This window comes from Felis catus, chromosome B2 (genome assembly GCF_018350175.1).
Source record: "Felis catus isolate Fca126 chromosome B2, F.catus_Fca126_mat1.0, whole genome shotgun sequence".
Lineage (NCBI taxonomy): Eukaryota > Metazoa > Chordata > Mammalia > Carnivora > Felidae > Felis > Felis catus.
Genome location: NC_058372.1, coordinates 73,347,924 through 73,369,771, shown reverse-complemented (window position 1 = coordinate 73,369,771; position 21,848 = coordinate 73,347,924). Strand labels below are relative to the sequence as shown.

The window sequence follows — 21,848 nt, the reverse complement described above, 5'->3', positions numbered from 1 at the left end:
CAACCTAAAGGTAATAAGAACATGAATTAAAGTAGAGACAGTGGACAAAGAAGAAGATATAAAAGTGAATGATATTATAGAAGCAGAATCAATAGATTTTAACAGCTGAGGTGTTAGGAGTAAGGAAGAGAAGGAATAATTATAAGTCAATTAACATTGAATATTCATTGAACACTCAGTGTGAGGCACACTCTAGATGATGCCAACAGAGCAGCAGAAAGGCAGGCACTGTCCAAATCCTCATAGAGCTCACATTCCACAGGATAAACCAAAATTACAACCTGAGTGATTGGAAGATGATGAAACCATTAATATAGAGAGTAAATATAGAAATAGGAAGTTTCAGAGAAAAGTTAATATTTTTAGTTTTGTACATAATTATTGTGTACTCACTCTGTGCCACACACAATATTTTATTTTAATTTACTTTGCCTGTACTAACTAATCTATATTATAATCCTGCGAATTAGGTATTATTAGCATCCCCATTATACAGATGAGGAACCATGTCATACAAGGCTAAAGAACTGAGCTAAGCTCTATGTAGTATTAAGTGAAGGAACAAAAATCAAACAAAGGAAGCCTAGCTCTTTTTTCTTTTCCTTTTGAGTTTGTTTGACACACAATGTTACGTTAGTTTCAGGTGTACAATACAGCGATTCAACTTCTCTGTAAAATATACTTACAATGCTATTGCAACATCATAGACTATATTCTCTATGCTGTACCCTTTATTCCCATGATTTATTCACTCCATTAACTGGAAGCCTGTGCTTACCTAAATTCCTCTTCACTCATTATTATGCTCATTCCATCCTCTTCCTTTCTTTTAGCAACCATCAGTTTGTTCTCTGTATTTACAGATATGATTTTGCTTTTTATTTGTTTTGTTTTTTAGATTCCCCATATGAGTGAAACCATACAGTTTTTGTCTTTCTCAGTCTGCCTTATTTCACTTAGCATAATCCCCTCTAGGTCCATCCAAGTGCAGCCCAGCTCTTTGAGTCTACAGTCCTATTACTAGGGCATATTGCTTTGTAGATGCTTTGGGACTAATGGAGAATTTTAGAAGGTAAATGGAATGCTTAATAGAAGTGTAGAGAGAGTTAAGGACTATAGATAAACATCTGGGAATCAGCTACATACAAGGAACACATAAATCCATGAAACTAAATTACATTGATTGGAAAAATCATGCAGAGACAAATTTGTATTTTCATTTACCTTATCAGTGACACATCCTACAGTGCTTCCATCGGCTTTTGTGTAATTACAGGTTTCCTATTAATTTCATATTCCTCTGGCTACTCTTTCTTAATCTCTTTTCCTTTGTTCACTCCAATGTGGATTTTCAAGACTCCCTTTTTAATATATCTACTCTTCTTACTCAACATATTCTGCCTGGGTGGTCTTATATTAAGCCATGACTTCTCTTATCATTTGTATGGTAAGAAACCTGAATATTCAGTCCCGTCATCTTTCCTGAGCTCCAGACCCAAATTATAACTTCCTGGATATATTCAGTTAGATAGTGAAGTCACCTTAAATCCAATGTGACCAAATGGAATTTATCTTCTTTACTTCCAAACTTCCCCTTGTTTAAAGCCTCATCTTTGTGAATAGCATCAACACTAGAGAACTTGGAGTCATTTGAACCCTTCTCTTTCATTTATGCTTCTATCTCTCCCATCTGATAGGTCATCAACTATGTTTTAAGTTTTTCTCATATTCATCATATAGCTGATCCAGCCTTGCTTTCATTCAGTTCCCACCACTTCTGAGATGGATTTACGCAATTGCCACCTAATTTGTGTTCTGTAATACTTCTAGGGTAAAATTGTTAAATTTAAATGGATCTTGTCAAACCCCTCCTTAAATTTCTTCATTGTTTCCCCATAGCTTCAGAATACTTCTTAAAATCTTCAACACAAGCTTCCTTATCTGCCTTTTAATTTATTATATTCATTGTCATGCATGCTCTACTCTTTAGCAATTTCCCCAAGAACATCCTTGAGTCACTATTGTGTGCTCTTGCACATTCTAGTCCCCCTGCTGAGAATGTCCCCTGTCCTTCACTTGGCTGAAACCTACCTGTCTTTGAGAATTTTTATTAAATTTTACCACCATCAACCCAAAATCCTCCATAGACTTTCTCCCCAACCCAATACTGATTTGGATGTCTTTTCTCTATATTCCTATCCAGTCCCATATGTTCCTCTATCATAGCATATGCCTTACCACTCCATAATTGTTGATTTATTAGTCTGTCTTCCCTCTAGGCTATAAGTTCCTTGAAAGCAAGAACGATATCGACTCACCTTTATAGTCCTAGCATATATTACAGCCTGGGTACAGAGTGTGACTCAGTAAATTTGTTAAAAGGATGATTAATTAGGAAACAGGAAGTATTCCTTCAAAAAATACCCAACCCCCCTTTTGGAACTTCATAGTGTGAGAGGTAGATTTCCCAAGAACAATGGAAATAATTATAGAACTATGCGGAAAGACAAACAGACATTGAGACTATTTATTATTATTGGTGTTGTAGAAAGATGATCTTGTAGCATCTATAGTGACTATGAAATGCTATTATCATATAAATATCAGATCTGAACTGTAAGCTACATGAGAAGGTGGTATACATCTGTTTTGTTCATATTGAACTCTAACACTTGGCATGAGTTAGGATTAAATAAACATTTATTGCAATTTGTTGAATGAGCACAGTAGCAGGTGGTCAAGTTAGATGGAATATATCATGCTAATATTGACAAAAATTAAAATGTTTCTAAAAAATGCTTTGTATTGATTTTTTGGAAGCTTTTCTGTATTATATTTTAACCTTTGTATGTATGATGCCAGTTCTCCCCACTCCCATTTTGTTGCTATTTTTAAACTACATTTATGGTGTTTTTGCTTTACAAAAGTGGTTTTTGTTTATGTAGTCAAACCTTACAATTTTTCTTTTAGTGTTTCTGTGTTTCATATTATGCTTATAAGGGCTTTCCCCACAGCAGGATTGGGAAAATATTTCTCTATATTTTGGTTTTATTTATCCATATTAAGATCTTTAGTCTATCTGGAATCTATATTTGTATACGATTTATTTTGATTTAATGATTAATGTGTATTTTTCGCTGTATATTAGTTTGTAACTTTGTAGTTTTCAATTTTGCCCTAGTTTGATTGTAAAAGACAGGAACGATGCATTCAAAACATCTTATTTATGGGTGCCTGAGTGGCTCAGTCAGTTAAGTGTCCAACTCTTGATTTTGGCTCAGGTCATAATCTCATGGTTTGTGAGTTTGAGCCCCATGTTAGGCTCGGCACTGACAGTGCAAAGCCTGCTTGGGATTCTCTCTCCATCTTTGCCCTTCCCACTCTCTCTCTCAAAATAAGTAAATAAAAACTTAAAAAAACCACAAAGCATCTTATTTATAAAATCATCCCAGGGTAGATGACTCTTTCAGTTGGACTGCTGCATTCATCATCTCTCTGCTGGACTCTTGTGATACATTTCTTTCTTCTTTTTTTTTTTTTAATCCTTTTTTTAAAAAAATATTTATTTAAATTCAAGTTAGTTAACATACAGTGTACTATTGGTTTCAGGAGCAGAACCCAGTGATTCATACCTTACATATAACGCCCAGAGCTCATTCCAACAAGTATCCTCTTTAATGTCCACCACCCATTTAGCCCATCCACCTACCCACCTCCCCTCCAGTAACCCTCAGTTTGTTCTCTGTCTTTAAGAGTCTCTTATGGTTTGCCTCCCTCTCTCTTTTTACCATATTTTTCCTTCCCATTGCCTATGTTCATCTGTTTTGTTTCTTAAATTCCACATATATTTGTCATATAATATGACATATGATATTTGTCTTTCTCTTTTTTCGCTTCAAAATACACTCTAGTTCTAACCACATTGTGGCAAATGGCAAGATTTCATTATTTTTTATTGTCGAGTAGTATTCCTGTGTGTGTGCGTGTGTGTGTGCGTGTGTGTGTGTGTGTGTGTGTGTGTGTGTATCTCACATCTTCTTTATCCATTCATCAGTCGATGGACATTTGGGCTCTTTCCATAATTTGGCTATTGTTGATAGTGCTGCTATAAACATTGGGGTGAGCATGCCCCTTCAAAAACATTTTTGTATCCTTTGGATAAATACCTAGTAGTTCAAGTGCTGGGTTGTAGGGTAATTCTATTTTTTTTTTTTTTAATTTTTTTTTTTCAACGTTTATTTATTTTTGGGACAGAGAGAGACAGAGCATGAACAGGGCAGGGGCAGAGAGAGAGGGAGACACAGAATCGGAAACAGGCTCCAGGCTCCGAGCCATCAGCCCAGAGCCTGATGCGGGGCTCGAACTCACGGACCGCGAGATCGTGACCTGGCTGAAGTCGGACGCTTAACCGACTGCGCCACCCAGGCGCCCCAGGGTAATTCTATTTTTAATTTTTTGAGGAACCTCCACACTGTTCTCCAGAGTGGCTGCACCAGCTTGCATTCCCACCAACAGTGCGAAAGTGTTCCCCTTTCTCCACATCCTCACCTGTTGTTTCTGGAATAGTTACTTTTAGCCACTCTGACAGGTATAAGGTGGTATCTCATTGCGGTTTTAATTTGTATTTCCCTGATGATGAGTGATGTTAAGTATCTTTTCATGTGTCTGTTAGCCATCTGGATGCTTCTTTGGAAAAGTGTCTTTTCATGTCTTCTGACCATTTATTCTCATAATTTTGCCTGTCCCACTCCCCTCTCTACCTAACAATCACTAGGATACTTTTAAAATACTAGAAGGAAATCTCCACCATTAGATGATATTTGTGTCTATTTTATTGACTGCTGTATCTCCAGTGCCTTGAACAGTGCCTGGCACATGGTAGGTGTTTAATAAACACATGTTGATGCAAACAATACTATAGCCATGCTGCTTCTCTGCTTAAAACTCAAGAGCTTCCCATTTCCACAATAAAATTCAAACATCTCTCAATACAAACCCACTGAGTTCTTTCTCTCTTCAAGATCCCATGCTATTCCTACAAGAACTTTATTGTTTAGTAGACAGAAGCTTAAATATGACTGCCTTAGAGAAGTCTTTCCTTACTTCACTATTGACAGTAGATATACCTTACGTATCTTTTGTTTTGAGTTGTTTTATATCTGTCATAACAACTTTTTATAGCTCTGTTTGCTTAATTTTTATTTTCTTTCTCCTTGGCCAGAATGGAAGCTTTATGAAGGTCTGCACTTTGCCTATGTTTTTCTCTGATGTGACTTTTGTATACAACATGACGTCTGGAACCTAATATTTGTTAAAAAAATTTTTTTAAGACTTTTTTTATTTTTAATGTTTATTTTTGAGAGAGAGAGACAGAGCACGAGTGGGGGAGGGGCAGAGAGAGAGGGAGACACAGAACCTGAAGCAGGCTCCAGGCTCTGAGCTGTCAGCACAGAGCCAGATGCAGGGCTTGGACCCACGAACCACGAGATCATGATCTGAGCTGAAGTTGGACGTTCAACCGACTGAGCCACCCAGGCGCCCTAAGACTTATTTTTATGGCAACCCTTAAAATGCCAGTGCTGAGGTTCCAATCAGTTAGCATGACAATTTTAAGAAAATAACTCATTGGGGTTACTCATCAATCAAAAAAAAAGAAATCTTGCCATTTGCAACTATGTGGATAGAACAAGAGGATATTATGCTAAGCGAAATTAGCCAGTCAGAGAAAGACAAATATGACACTTCACTCATATGAGGAATTTAATATACAAAATAGATGAACATAAGGGAAGGGAAGCAAAAATAAAGAGGGGGACAAGGAGGGAAAAAAACATAAGAGACTTTTTTTTAACGTTGAAAAACTATCCGATATGAATGAATATTCAACAACAGGGCCCCCAAATATATGATGCAAAAAAGTGGCAGGATTGAAGGAAGAAATAAACAATTCAATAATAATAATTACAGATTTCAATATCCGAATTTCCATAATAGAACAACTAGACAGATGATCTGGGAGGAAATAGAAAACTTGAACAATATCATAGACCAAAAGGACCTAAAGGGCATCCATAGAAAACTTCACTGCAAAACAACAGAATATATATTCTTCTCCAGTTCATAAGGAACATTCTCCAGGTTAAATCATATGTTGCACTATAACGCAACACTCAATAAAATACAAAGGATTGAAATTATATAAAGAATGTCCTCTGACCACAATAGAATGGAATTAGAAATCTTAAATACAGAAAACAAAACAGGAGGGGTTGTGGGTGGGGGATGGCCTAAATGGGAAAGGGGCATTAGAGAGGACACTTGTTGGGATGAGCACTGAGTGTTATACATAGGAGATGAATCACAGGAATCTACTACTGAAATCATTATAGCACTATATGCTAACTAACTTGGATGTAAATTTAAAAATAAATTAATTAAAACAAAAGAAAATAGCTCATTAGTTAAAAATACATTAATCATGAAATACTTGCTGTCTTTAATTTTATTCATGTTTGATTATAAAAACAGCAATATCAACAAAACAAACTATGTTCAAGCAGATTTGATTACCTGGTTGTTTTATTTAAAGCGCTTAAGTACAAATAGATGAAATCATACAAGTAGACATAATTGAAAAAGCATTAAGAGCACTTGTTCATTAACACATAAATTATATAGATGTTATACAGAAAATGAGTGACAAAACCATCAAATAAACAGGATGATAAAGGTATTAAATAATTAAAGATGAGATGTTAGAAAAAAATGTATGATCTCTTGAAAGGACAGAACAAAAAAGCATCATAGGAACTTGGACAAAATAAAGAAAATGAACATTCATTGGGAAAGACATTATAAAAAGTTGATGTCACCTGTTAAATCCATAAGTGATACTTAACTGTGTGTTGGTGCCAAGGAGAGTGTTATTTGGGGGTACAAAGAAGTCCTGTTGAAGCTGTAAAATAAAAACTTCTGGACAGTTGAGAGGAACAATTAGGAAAAAAAAGAATGAAGAAGCGTATAAACACTAGACTGAATATTATTTTAAAATATAAAAGATAATATAGCAGAGAATAGAAGAAATGAAAAAAAAAACAAAATAGGAGGATACAAGAATAATAAAACGGATAGAAAAATTTTTTTTTCTTCTTTTTTTTTTTTTAAAAATTTTTTTTCAACGTTTTTATTTATTTTTGGGACAGAGAGAGACAGAGCATGAACGGGGGAGGGGCAGAGAGAGAGGGAGACACAGAATCGGAAACTGGCTCCAGGCTCTGAGCCATCAGCCCAGAGCCCGACGCGGGGCTCGAACTCACGGACCACGAGATTGTGACCTGGCTGAAGTCGGACGCTCAACCGACTGCGCCACCCAGGCGCCCCTAGAAAATTTTTAAAAATATGGAAAGGCAGAGAAAGAAATTTGGTAAAAACTCATGTAAAATCATAACTATCCTAGAAATAGAAAATAATGTGTTAAAAAGAATACAATAGCCAAATCATGATGACTGACTGGAAGCAATGTTTCCTTTTCTGCTACTCTATGGTATGTGTCAGCTTTTAGTAATTTTTAAATTGCTGTTTTATCTGAATTAAAAATCAAGCAAGCCAAGAAAAATGAAAATAAATAAATCTCTTTTTTTTCTTGAAAGGACTTTGTCTTTATTTATTCTTCTGCTATCACAAGGTAAAAATGCAAATATCAAGCCAAAACTGAAAGTACTAATGGGAAGCTAAAAATGGGTTTCAGTCAACTAACACATATTTAATGAACTTTCATTGTGAGTTCTGTGTTCTCGGATTGTAGAGATAACAAGTATGGGACTCTGTCAATTATAATGTAATTAAGGAGTTAAGAAATAATTACATGACTTAATTCATGGAAAAGCCATATTATATCTATATTCAATTCATTTACTGATTTGTCAGTATATAGAATTTATAAAAAGATGAATAAGGCATTGTATCACCATTTGCAAAACAAAAATGGCTCCCAGAGCTGAGCAGCTGGTTGGAGTTTAGGGTTTGAATTCCAGATTTACTTCCCTTAGCTTAGAATGTATGGAAATGCTTCACTTTCTTCATCTATGAGATGGAGATAATGTCTACTTTATAGAATATGAAAGACACTTACTGCTTACAAAATATTCATGTACTTCTTTACATTTCCAAGCTCCTTTGCAGCTATGTCTGGACATATGACTTCATTCTGGCCAATGAGGTGTGAAAAAAAGTGAGTGATCTATGTCACTTCTAGTCCAAAGAATTTTCTTGCTATTGTGCAATCTTTAACTGTTCCCTGTTGAAGTGATCTGGAAGGAGAAGATCCACCCTTGAAAGTTACCTGACCCGAATTTCATCAGAATAAACTTGCATGTTGTTAATTGTGTTGAGATATATGGGTTTATTTGTCATAGCTACAGAACCTGTGCTGACCAATAAACAGGACTGTTGTGAGGTTCATATGGGATGATGCATGTAAACTTATAAGTATGGTTCCTGGCACAGAGTAAGCAAGCAATAAGTGGAAGTCATTATTAGTTACAAACCTTTTTAAATAATCTCTGCACCCAACATGGGGTTCGAACCTTCAGCCCCAAGATCAAGAGTTGCATGCTCTATCAACTGACTCAGCCAGGCACCCCACAAATATTTCTAAATAAAATTAGTTATTAAAACCTTTTTAGTGTTTTATTTTGTAATAGTAATAAATCAATATTGGGGAAAAAAAGAAAACACCTCTAGAATGTGTTGGCAGAATGTTTCCAAAACTACTTCAATGTCTTTAGTTCCTCTAATTCTTTTTTCCTAATTGAGTACACTTGATCTTTTGTGATAGGAGCTCCTACTCATTAAACTTGTACTTTCTGTAAACACAGTATATGTTTTTGGTCAGAGGTCTTTAAGGTTTTTATTTATGGATAATTCATTGCCCTAAACGAATAGTGAAAACTAGTGATCTTTCAAACATGGAAACACCCTGTAATTTTCTTCTGGCATTGCAACAACTTTGATGTTCATCTTTCTCTTTTCTGGCTGAACCTATATACAGTTAAGTACAGGATCACATTAAGAAAATGCTCAGACCACATGTAAACAACCTGTGGCTAGACAATTCCTAAACCCTATGCTATGTCCAATTTTCAAAGGATGTAAGCTTCTGTGTTGTTTTCTCTACCATATATTTTTCCACAAAAGTCCTACTTACTACTTTATCATGAACCAATGTATTTGGGTATAAGTCTAGACATGCTGTGATTTGAAAGAAGTCTATCCCTTCCTGCCTACCCCGCCCTTTTGTCCTCTGAAGAGGAGTGTGGACATCTCATGCCCTGAGACATAGTTCTGTGGGTATGTGTAGGCAGTGTTCATGATTAAAAAGATCTGGGGAAAAGATCTGGATGGATAGGCTAAGGAATTTGAATAAATTTTAGTCATCTGCAGATGAAAATAAGATGAGCATAATAAGAAATGAAACGAAGGGCAATGGGGATTGAGTTAGGTCAACCAGTGGTCGGGTTTGTTTTTCAATAATTAAATTTACTATTTTACAAGACCAGTGCTCTAACCCCTGAGCTATGGAGCCAAATTTACCATTTTAAAGGAAAGAAGAAAAAAAAGAAACTTTCTGTGAATGTATCTGATAAATCAGATGATTTTGTAACATTTAAGTATATTAGTTGATGGAAAACAAACCCGGAACTTCTGTTCATTTAGTCAGTAGATTTTATATGCTAAATCAGGAACCTGTTTCTCTGAGCTTTTCCTTCATCTTCTTTCCCTCAGTAGTTAAGATATGAGTCACCAGGATTGATTATACAGCTGACAAAAACAACTACGAGAAGGCAGGATGAGTGGTGTGAGGTGGGTGAGCAACACTCATTTAAATATGGCAGAAACGTCCCCGTTTACAGTGTCTTTGCAGGAGAGTTCTTCTAAGCATGTTTCAGAGCTCAGACATAGGAAACTGAGCCTCTGTAACAAGCCCAGGACTAAGAGGCCCCATGGGATATTGTCAGGATGGGCAGACAGGCCCTGGTCAATGCACACACTGCACACTGTGACCAGAAACTTGGACTAAGAAGACAATGCTGTACTTTATGGAAGGGCATAAGCACAAGGCTGGGGAGAGGGGTGGTTTAATGCAGTGAACCACTCAAAACCAGCTGGCAGAATGGTCGAGACAAACAAAGTGAAGTTTAACAGGGATAACTATAAAAGACGCATTCTTTTAATTTAAAATAAATATGCTCTTTAACCCAGTAATTTCTAGCTATATGCTCACATGCATTCAAAGATACATACATACAAAATCAGGATCTTTGAAGCCTTTTGTGTAATTTCACACAGCAGACACAACTAATATCCTTCAGTAAGTGGTTGGTTAAACAGATTATGTTATGTGACCCAAGAGAAACTGGCAGTGGATTATTAAAAATACATCTATATATGCTGATATAGAATGATGGAGTATAGAGTCTCCTAAATGTATTGTTAGATGAGAAAAGCAATCTGTAATGCTATACATATAGTATTCTCTAATACAAAAGATAAAGAAAATTGAGTCTTCAGGGTGGCTAGGAATGCACTGTTGGGAAAGAAAGGGTATTCTAAGCAGCTAAGATGGAGTGTGCAATTAACATAGGCATGAAAGAGCTTGTATGTTCAGGAAATAGTCAATAGTCCACCTAGGATACATAGCAAATCACCTAGCTGCTAATCTCATATTATCATTTCTTCCTCCTGAATACTGTCATGAATGCCAGTGTAAATGTGTTACGATATCCAAAAAAGAAAACAATTCCTGGTTACTTAGAGTAACACCAACACTGCTAGAAATGCTTTAAACAAACACACAGGCAGGGCCTGATCACATAGAGAACACCTTGGCTTTCAGCAATAGAAGCCATCCGCTCCTCCCAAAGTAGAGATATGAAGCCTTTTGGCTAGAGTGTGAAATCAACTTTAACCATCTCCCAGAGCAACAAGGGAATCAACACCAGCCTAATAAGTAAACAGGTACCTATACTATTTAAGTACCTTTACTACCTATTGACAAAGAAGGCAAACATTTACTCATTGTACTGATAAATACGACAACTTAAGTTTCCTTCAGTAAAATTTTGAGTTAATTCTGGGGACATTATTTGCTAGTGTGTGTGTATTAACTTGCAGCTTTACACTGTATTACTATATTTATCCTCCTTTGTAGACCCAAATTCTATAGTAGATTTGCTTATATAAGGTCTATTTTAGAATCATGGTTTCAACCTTATAAGTCTTGTGATTAAGCCAGGATGGTACCACAGTTAGTGCTGGATATCACATCATGGGCCAGAGTGCAGAGTGGGCAAAATTTCTCCTTTGTGTCCTCCCAGTCTTTTCATACAGGATCCTGTATTAGTGCTTCTCTTCTTATGATCAGAGTCATCTCTTTGTAGGTCCCCTGTTGAATCTAACTTCTTGGAAGTCACCATGGAAATCAAACTTTGGTCAAAGCTGTTCCTAAACATAACAAAAGATGTCCTAGTCCAAAGGAGTTTTTCACTTTTTCAGCAAATGTTTCTCTAATTCATTCTTAAGAGTTTGTAGACATAAGTAAATGGAGTAAGATGATAAAACTAATTTCCACTTTTTTGCAAAGGACTCTTCACTCTTGGTTTTCTTCCTCCACAGTGTCTTGAAGCTCTTCCCCACCTACATGTGGGTGCTTAATGATGAATGTGTCACTTAATTTTTATTCTGGAAAATCATGGTTTGGGCTAAGACTCTCAGGATTTCTGGTAGCATTATTTGTGATTATTTTAACTTTTTTTTTTTTTTTTTTTTTGCAGTTGGCTTTATGGCCTTGGGATGCTTTCTCTCCTTCAATAAAATTAATTATGAGATAAAGATGTCAGATTAGGTTTTCTCTTATGTACCATTGGGTTTCCAAGCTCTACAATTCTGTGATTCCTACTTCTGTAAGTCAGCTGATATTTTTGGTGACTTGAAAGTTGGTCTCCACAATCAGACTCCCCTGCCTGTTTGGCATCAGCTGCCTGTTCACCCTGTACTCCGTGGACCTCCTTCTCACACAGGAATCTCTTTGATCTCAAAGCAGCTCTGTAAGGTGCAGAGAAAAACAAATACCAAGCTATTTCCCTTCATGGTGCTCATGGCAGTATGAGCTGTCCTAAAGAATAAGAAACCTTAAAAACAACTGATAGTACTATCCTTGAAGCAACATTTGCAAGTGCCAAATTAATTTCTATCAACACAAACAAATATGTTATTTCAGAGAAGTTTTCCAAACATAAAAGGAATAGAATGAATGACATTTTAAAATGGCTTTGATTATCCAATCTTATAAACATAACACCCAGTGGGGCAAGGGGAGGGGCAACTCCTGCTTTTACCACAAACTAAATTCTCTAGAGCTTTGAGGGGATGATTTTTATAGTAGTCCTTTGCTTATTAATCAGTCATATCAAATTATTTCTAGCATGCATGTAATTCACCAATAAACAGACCCACTTTAAATATGCTTTTTCTTAAAAATAAGGAATGAATCATGCATGGATATACATAAATTAAATTAATTTGATAATGAACATGCAGAAGCAAGAAATCTTTAATCAAAAATCACCCTGGTGCCTTACAAGTAAAAAGTAAGGAGATTTTAATATTAAAGCCTAACCAAGCATTGAATATGCATTATTAAATTTAGAAACTGGGATAAACAAGAATCATCAGACCTGAGTTAAGATGTGTTAATTTTTACATGAGGTACTTCTGTAATAACAACAGTTGATAACAAAGAATACTACTAAAGAATACTAGGCAAGAGCACATATACAGATTTATATTTAGGAAAGATGACTTTTTAATTGCATACAACTCCATTTACATGGGCATTCAGTACTTCACTTAAATATGACATTAAAATGATGGATTTCACCCATTAAAAACAAACAAACAAAAAAACCTAAATCCTAACCCCAAAAGGACAACAGGTTTTTCCTAACAACCAGAGAAAATGTTTCAGTATTCTCGCTTCCTACTTCTATAGGGATTAAAAACACAGCCTTTGGGATTAGAAATATCTAACATACTTTCTGGATGACCTTAGGAAAACTCTTATAAGCATCATTTTTTAATTTCTAAAATGGGATATAAATATTTATTTCATAGAATTTCTGGGAGAATTAAATAAAATAATGTTTATGAAAGCATTTATCTTAGGGTCTGGCCCATAGTCAGATAAGTTACACTTATTTTTAATTTGTTTTATTGTTATTACTTATTTTTATGGACTTTATGCATTCTATGTGGCTGATAGACATATGTGGGCATTCATCTCTGACTGTCCATAGGTGTCTTTGGGTTTGAAAGGAGGTTTGGTACCAGGAAGTGGATGAAGCAAATCTGAATTGTGCTGATTGTGTATGAGGATTGGTCAGATGATTTCAGGTTGCTGGAGTTTGATGTTGATTTAGCATTTTGACTGAGAGATGGGAAAGTGGTAAGAAGAAAAAAGTTACTGCAGGGAGGGTAGAGATGTTAAATATTCAGCACTTAAAAGACACAATCTTCTGGCCTAACATGGCCTCAAAACTCAACAGAGCACACCAATCAATTGGAGGTGGCCCAAGAGATAAAACTTGTTTGCCATCTGTTAGAATGATCAATGACACTTAAATTGTGTCCATGGACCAGAAGCACCAGCATTGCCTGGGTATTTTTAGAAATACAAACTCTTGGGGCACCTGGGTGGCTCAGTCAGTTAAGCGTCTGACTTTGGCTCAGGTCATGATCTCATGGTTACTGGGTTCGAGCCCTGCATTGGGCTCTGTGCTGACAGGTCAGAGCCTGGAGCCTGCTTTGGATTCTGTGTCTCCCTCTCTCTCTGCCTCTCTCCTGCTCATGCTCTGTCTCTCTCTTTCTCAAAAATAAATAAATGTTAAAAAAAAAAAAAAGAATTAACTGGAGTGCTTCTTAAAACAGGTGCTTTAAAAGAAAAAAAAGAAAAAGAAATACAAATTTTCAGGCCTACCCCAAGGTGAGTGAGTAAGGCTCAGGAATCTGTGTTTAACAAGACTTACAGGTGATTCTGATGCATGTCAAAGTGTGAAAAGCCTACTTAGATGTTCTGTTCATCAGCAAATTGGGGCTTCTCAGATGGCAAAATGGTGAAATGAACAGAAACTAATGTTATATAGGGCCTACTACATTCCAGGCAAGGTTCAGTGTGCTCTCATGTGTTTATTCCTCCCAATACTCTTTTAATGTAGATAGTTCTAGATAGCTTAGAGAGATAATAGATAGATAGGGAGAAAAGAAGAGAGAGGAAAGAAAGAAGAAAGGAAGAGAGGGAGGGAGGGAGGGAGAAAGAGAGGGAGGTAGCAGGAGAGAGGCAGGGAAGAAGAAAAGAGAAAGAGGGGCAAAGGAAAGGAAAGAGGAAGGGAAGGGAAGGAAGGAAGAAAGAAGGGAAGGAGAGGGAGGGGGAGGGGGAGGAAAGGACAGGAAACCAGATTTCTGAGTAGTTATATAGCTTTCAAGCAACTAGTAAGAGGTTGTGTTAGAATTCAATTCCTGGTTTAATTTTGAAGTCCAGCATCTTTTTTTTTCCCTCTTCCATTCTGCCACATTAAGCAATATATGTAAGAATCAACCATTTCTGGGGCTCCTGGGTGGCTCAATAGGTTAAGAATCTGACTTCAGCTCAGGTCATGATCTCACAGTTGGTGAGTTCCAGCCTGGGGTTGGGCTCTGTGCTGATAGCTCAGAGCCTGGAGCCTGCTTAGTATTTTGTGTCTCTCTCTCTCTCTCTCTCTCTCTCTCTCTCTCTCTCTGCCCCTCCCCCACTCACACTCTGCCTCTCAAAAATACATAAACATTAAAAAGTTTTTAAAGAATAAACCATTTCTATGGTGCCAACAAAATTTAATTGTTTAAGCCAGAAACACACACACACACACACACACACACACACACACACTGGAGAAATTAGATATCAGTTCACCACTCTCTTCACAAATACCATTTCCCACAAAATCATTATGAACCAAAAAGTCATCCAATTCCTAAAATATTGGAATAACTTTATCAACCATGAATAAAAGCATTTGTCAAATAAAAACATTTGTCAATGCAGAATTTGGCCCTTAGAGGTAGAAGAGAAAGTTTTGGTCAGAACACCAGGATTGATAATAAAAATTCCCACTTTTAAAATTTTTAGCAGATTATGTGTTATGTTTTCTAATATGACTTTCCAGATAAAGTTTCAGGAAGAGATCTGAATAAAATGTTCTAGCAACTGTTTCTTTTTCTTCTTTTTTTTTTTTTTGAATACTTCTTTTTTTGGCCAAAAAGAATTTTTCTTGTGCCTGACAAAATAAACAAAATGCAAACTAGACAAAGAATAAGGTACTTTAAAAGAATTAATGCATGCATGTATTTATTTTAGCTAATGCACACATTTTCATAAAATCCAAAGTCTTCATGCTAGCTACTTTAATTAGATCCTATGTGTGATCAGGTAGGTAAAAGATGAATGTGCTTTGCACAAGGAAGCAGAACACGAAGATCACATGGACTCTTCAGGACTCGATGCTCAGCTGCTTATTGTCTACAGCATTGTCATTGTCATATGCCAAAGTGCTGGTGTGGTCTGGGGGGCTGGCATCTTGCCAAATGGCATATCTTCACTGTGTAGGATGAAGGCTGGTCGTTGGTTTTCTTTTCTGCAGGTATCTTTGAGATACCTTCAATGACTACAGTATCCAAAGGGCAAACTGAACAAGTTAGACATCACATCAAAAAGGACAAATCATCTGTTTTCCAGTTGACTGTCATAATATTTACATGACTTTAATCATAAGGATTTCTTTATCTGAACCACGTGGCATGGAAATATAATCACAAATTCTCTTCGTTCAATACTAGTTTGTCAGAACCTACGGATGAATTTTTCTGTGTGGTTTACTGAACTGCATCTAATTATTCTGAGAATGTTTCTCTTTTTTTCTTCCCTCCTCATTGTGGTTGGTCTGCAGGTTATCGTGTTTCTATAAATTGTTTTAAAGCACCCATGTTCCCACTCCGTGCTGAAAATAAAGCATGAAATACAGACAAAATATATTATACTTTTATAGCCAGTTTCCCCAATTCTCAAATTTCTATACTATTTATTTCCATGAGGTTTTCTGTGGTAAGTGACAGAATTCCTCAATTTATAATATAGTCTTTTGTCTGTCATTCCACTGGTTGCCTTCATATAGAGCTCAACAAACACTTTCAGGCAGTTTGCCTTTGTTGCCACACCTTAAAAGGGGAGCAGAGATTTCAACCTCCAGATGTTTTGAATTCTCCAGCCAGCTGAACCTTGCAGATAAGGTACTCCAGTATCTCATTGTCCAGAAGACACACTCATTTCTCCTGATACAAATGTGTGCTCAGTATTTGTGAACAATCAGCAACATCATGGTTGGCAACTCCCTACAGGTCAGATGAAGGGGCAATTTTTTGTACCAGTAGCATGCCAATGGTGGCTGTCTCCCAGCTGCGAGAGAACTGGGATTTGTGCCATCTCCAAATATAACCCTAACTTTGTCTTCAACATGATGACTTATCTTATGAGTTTGGGTTAGTAAGCAAGATATCTGCTTAAAATGTCAGCTGAATTGAATATATATATTTACTGAGCTAAATATGTGGCATTCTGGATAAATAAAATGCAATGGGGATACCTGCTCTTTGATAACTCATAGTCTTAAAATTTTAGTGGAGGCAAGGCAAAGTTACAACCTATTCAGCCCCAGAACAACAGCCTGTCCACAGAATTAGTGATGATGGATGATAAGCATAACAGTAACTCGTAATGATAATCACATATTGAAAAATTACTATGTACCAGATATGTTAAATTCTATATATGTGTGATTTACTTCAATCCTCCTCCTCCCAAAAAACTTTGCACATTACTATTTCTATATTACAGTTGAAGAAATTAAAGCTCAGAGATACTAGCTGCATGAAAAACCTTGGCTATCCAGTGTAGCTGGAGCCTGACTACAGTGTCTACACCATCTCGTTTTTTATTCTGGACATAACTAGTCCTGAAACTGGCAATTATAATGTTGGCATTTTAATAAAGAAAGATATTTGGGGATATATATTGGCTAGATTGCTCTTTTATAAAGGATATAGGAGTTATGTATATACATAAAATAAAAAATAGAAAGAAATGGAAATCAGGTAACTGACACAGTTATGGCATAATAGCAACCACATAAATAGGCACATATTATTAAGCTAACATCTAGATAATTAGCATTTTAAGTATTTCATGTGAATTAATTCTTTTAAACCTACAGGAGCTCTATTGTTCTCACTTGGTAGTTAAGGAAATACCCTAGAAATTCAAGAAAAACTTTCTGAAAGGAAGTAATAACCAAGTAAAATTTGAAGCATAGTAATAATTAGATTAAAAAAATTAGAATAAGTATGTATCAGGATAGGTTAGAATATGCTGCAGTGGTAAATATCTCAAAATTCTTAAGGGCTGAAAACAACACAGGATCATTGCTCCCTTATGTTTCATGTCCATCTCAGGACATTTTCCTTACTCAGGGACTGAAACTGACAGTCTATCATCTGGAATGTTGCTAGTTGCCATGACAGGAGGAAGAAAGATAGAAAATCATACATTTGCTCCATAATGGCTTATGCTTTGATGTGACACACATTTTTTACTCACTTTTCACTGGCCAAATCATGTGATTGTGGCTAACTTCAGTGGCGTAGGGAGTACAATCCTACATGTACCAGAGGAGAATATTTCGAAATAGTGGTGAATGGTACTAATGATTGCTACACGGTAAAGACCAGAAGAGTGGTCCAGACAGAACCAAGAGGTAAAGCCTGATAATGTTCCATGTGGATGGGAAATTATAAACATTTGGTATTGCTAAATAAATTGTGAAGCAGGCATCTTTTTTGGCAATGGTAGATTAAAGCCAGGTTATAAAAGTCCTTTTTGCCACCCTTATAAGCTTGGACTTTATTCTGTAAGCCATAGGGAAACTTTTGGACTGTAAGAAGGGGAATGGTTGTCATATTTTGTTTTACATTGGTTACTGTGGCTTTAGTGCACTGAACAAATTTGAAGAAGTCAAGACTAGAAACAAGAAACTCAACTAGAACAGAATTAAAATGATCAGAAACAACTAAACTATGTTAGTGATAGTAGATGCAGAGAAGAGAAGATTAATGAATATTTAAGACATATAATTTCAGGGACTTGTTGATTAATTGAATATGGAAGGTAAGGGCAAGAAGGCTGGCAAAGCTCTCAGATTTAAGATTTGGTAAATATGAATTCAATAAGTGACATGAAATATAAAAGGAGCAGGATTGAGGGTAAATTGTACTTTGAATATTAGTGGATTTCACAAGATTGTAAATGTCTAACAGGTATTTGTAAATATAAGTCTGAAATCTGGAGGAAAGATCATGGATAGGGATCTAGTTTTGGAAATCACTAGCATACAGGAGATAGTTAAGATCCTGAGAGTGGAGGACAGTCCAAAGAGAAGCTCTACCATAAGAAAAGCAGTGGACCAGGGATAGAAGTCAGAAACTCCAACATTTTGAAGAGATACAGATCAGACAGAGTTCATGAAAGAGAGAAAAAAGGAATGGACAGAAGCAAAAATAGAGAGCCAAGAAAGAGAACTCAACAAAGTCTGATGCATCAGTCAGATCCAGAAAGATGAATGAAGTCTTAAAGTGCCGTTTGGAGTCGGAAATAATTAAGATTATAAGATATACTTCTCCCAAACAGCTCTAGTGAGTATAACCGATATATGAAAATTTTCACATTTTTAATGTATATGATTTTAGGGGTTTGGGCATGTGTATATGCCTGGGAAGACATCGGTACCATCAAGGTAATATCTGTCACCTCTCAACTTATTTGTAACTCTTTATTTTATTGTTTTTTAGTTAAAAAAAAAACAACCTTGGCATGAGATTTACTCTACTAACAATTTTTTTTTCATGTTTATTTTTTTATTTTGAGAGAGTGAGGGCCCAGGAGCGAACCAGGAGGGGCAAAGAAAGAGGGAGAGAGAATCCCAAGTAGTCTCCGTGCTGACAGTGCAGAGCTGGAAGTGGGGCTCTATCTCATGAACTGTGAGATCATGACCAGAGCTGAAATCAAGAGTGAGACATTTAACTGACTGAGCCATCCAGGGGCTTCTCTATTAACAAGTTTTAAAGTGCACATTACAGTACAATTCTATAGGCGCTATGCTGTACAGCAATTGGTATAAAGTTTTAGTTATTCAAGATGGAGATCTATTGATACACTTGAACATAACTTATCAGTTGATTGGTTGGGGCACAGAGTAAAGTTCAGTGGATTGAAAAGTTATTGGGTAGTGCCAGAATTAAGACTGTGAAGTTTGACTGAAATGAGAAGGAATAATAAAGTAATACATCGATGGGGTCATAGAATCAGGAGAGTTCATAAAATTGAAAAATCTTGGGCATGTTTATATTTAAAAGTTGTGAGAAAAAAGATGGCAACATCAGGAATATAAAAGAGAGAAGACACAGGCAAATAAATGGTCTCATTATTTCTCAAATAGTCAACAACTGTAATTTTGACAACTATACACTTTACCATGGAAGCTGAAAGGCAGACTTTAATTTTTTCAAGAAAAAATGAATATATTACAAAGTAATAAAATCCTTATGAAGGCTGAATGGTTCAATGAGTTGAGCTACAGCTTTAGAGGCTGAAGGTTTTAATCATGACTGGATGATTGATTTTACTGCATAATTTGTGCAAGCTTTTTCAATTTCCATTGGCTAGGAGGCATGCAAAGTTCAGCTAACTCAAATCAAATTTACCTGTCTTGTTTTTCACATAGGTAATTTAAGGGTGAGCCAGACCCTGAATAACTAGGAAGAATTATTAGATAGAATGTTTGCAATAAAAAATATTTTGCAAACAAAAAGTGCTGCATACACATTTCTCAAAAACATGTCATTTTACATGTAATTTCAAACTGCTTTACTGTATGCCCTATCTTGTTCTTGAAAGACTAGTTTTGAAAGAAAATTGATAATGGTAGAATTTCAGAGTGGAAAAGCATGGGTGTTATTTATAAAGGAGTCAGGGAAACCACAATCAAGAATTCCGTTGAAGGTATTTCAAACACCACAGGTTAGCAGATACCACCAAGCCCCAGGAAAACTTCTTTGTAGCCATCTGGTTCAGACTCACTTTCTGTTATCCCAATCAGTAGCTTGCCTTTTTGAAATGGGAGCAGCCCTCTTGCTCTTACTCAGTTTGCAACCAGACAAGCATTTGGCATATTATGTTTTGAGGACATGATATGTTCTGCAATGTAGAAGGAAACTGTTTTTTGCTGCTCTTCCATACTTTAGTTAACTTTCTAATTGAAAGTTACTGAGCATTGTTCATCCCTGTCTGGTTGACAGCCTGGCAAGCTTCCTCCCAAAGCTGTGGGAATATGGCCCCTCCTCCGCTTGCAACTCTAGCCTAATCTGACACAAGAGAATTTTCGAACTGCAGTCTTTTTTAAAATTTCATATGAAATGCATTTTTTATTTATTATTTGTGGTGACTTTGAAAAGTGGTAGACTGAAAGAGATAGCGAGACAACGGGAAACAATATGGCAATGAAAAACTGATGTCTGCCGAAGGTATACAAAAAAAGGGGGGCAGTTGAGCACCAAGTCTTTATCATGCTTGACCCACACTTTGGGATGTAGTATCTATCACTGGGAGCTCTCTTCTGTGCTCTAGTCATCATTAGTGCTTTTCTGTTGTATTCCATGTCCTGGAAATTGTATCCCCATGTTGTACCCTGTACCGTTAGTTAACTGGCTGAGTCGAGCTATGACAAGCACCAGTCCTATAAAAGGCCTTGTGCTAATTATTACAGGAAAAGAATGATTAAAAAGTCAAGGCCCTTGTCCATATGCATGAATTGTTTCAATTTAATTTCTTCTTTGGTTTATTGGCTGTAGTTACTTTTTAATTTGCTTTCTGTGGTGAGTTTTTATGTGGTTGACTAGCTGTAAAACAATTATTCTAAGTTGATTGGGCAGAGAGAGAAACGGAAAAATCATATAAGCCTCAGCTTTTATGTTTACCAAATGTAAAACAATCTCTACACTTGAAACTATATTTTCATTATGATATAAAACACTCTAACCAGTGTTAAAAGTATTAAATGAAATGCTGTAGAATAGCTATATGTTTAAATATTAATGTTTGATCATTGAAACTTTGATACCCATTGCACACAAATCATATCATTTGAGTTCTAAAAGAAAAGATTTATTTTATTTTTTAAAAAATTTTTATTTATTTTTGAGAGAGAGAAAGAGACAGAGGGCAAATGGGGGAGGGGCAGAGAGTGAGAGGGAGACACAGAATCTGAAGCAGACCTCAGGCTCCAAGCTGAACTATCAGCACAGAGCCTGATGCAGAGCTTGAACCCACAAACCATGAGATCATGACCTGAGCCACAGTTGGACACTTAACCAACTGAGAAACCCAGGTGCCTGTAAAGGAAAAAATTTAAAAGATTTATACTCCAGTGAATATGATGACCAGTCCATATTCAAATTGTCTCAATTGTTCCAGTAATTTTTTGCCTGTTTTATTTTTTAGTAATGAACTTTTTGGCTAATTAAAAAAATCTGGACTCCAATCACAGATTGCACACCTTGTATTTAGTTGTCCTGTTTTTTAGAATTTTTTAGTGCAAAGCGTTTTTCTACCTATGTTATACCTTTCATGAAATTGCCATTTTTGAAGAGTTTAGGGT

The 21,848-nt window shown here is 36.1% G+C and overlaps 1 protein-coding gene across 1 annotated transcript in view; it reads right to left on the bottom strand.

Moving 5' to 3' along the window:
- Nucleotides 1–7,322: 7,322 nt before the first annotated feature.
- The window catches only part of LOC123385745, a 131,931-nt gene continuing 117,405 nt past the window's right edge, over nt 7,323–21,848 (bottom strand). The window contains exon 5 of the mRNA XM_045058656.1: nt 7,323–12,102. Within this exon, the coding sequence (XP_044914591.1) occupies nt 12,070–12,102 (33 nt within the window). The 3' untranslated portion in view covers nt 7,323–12,069. The remainder of the gene's footprint in view (nt 12,103–21,848) is intronic.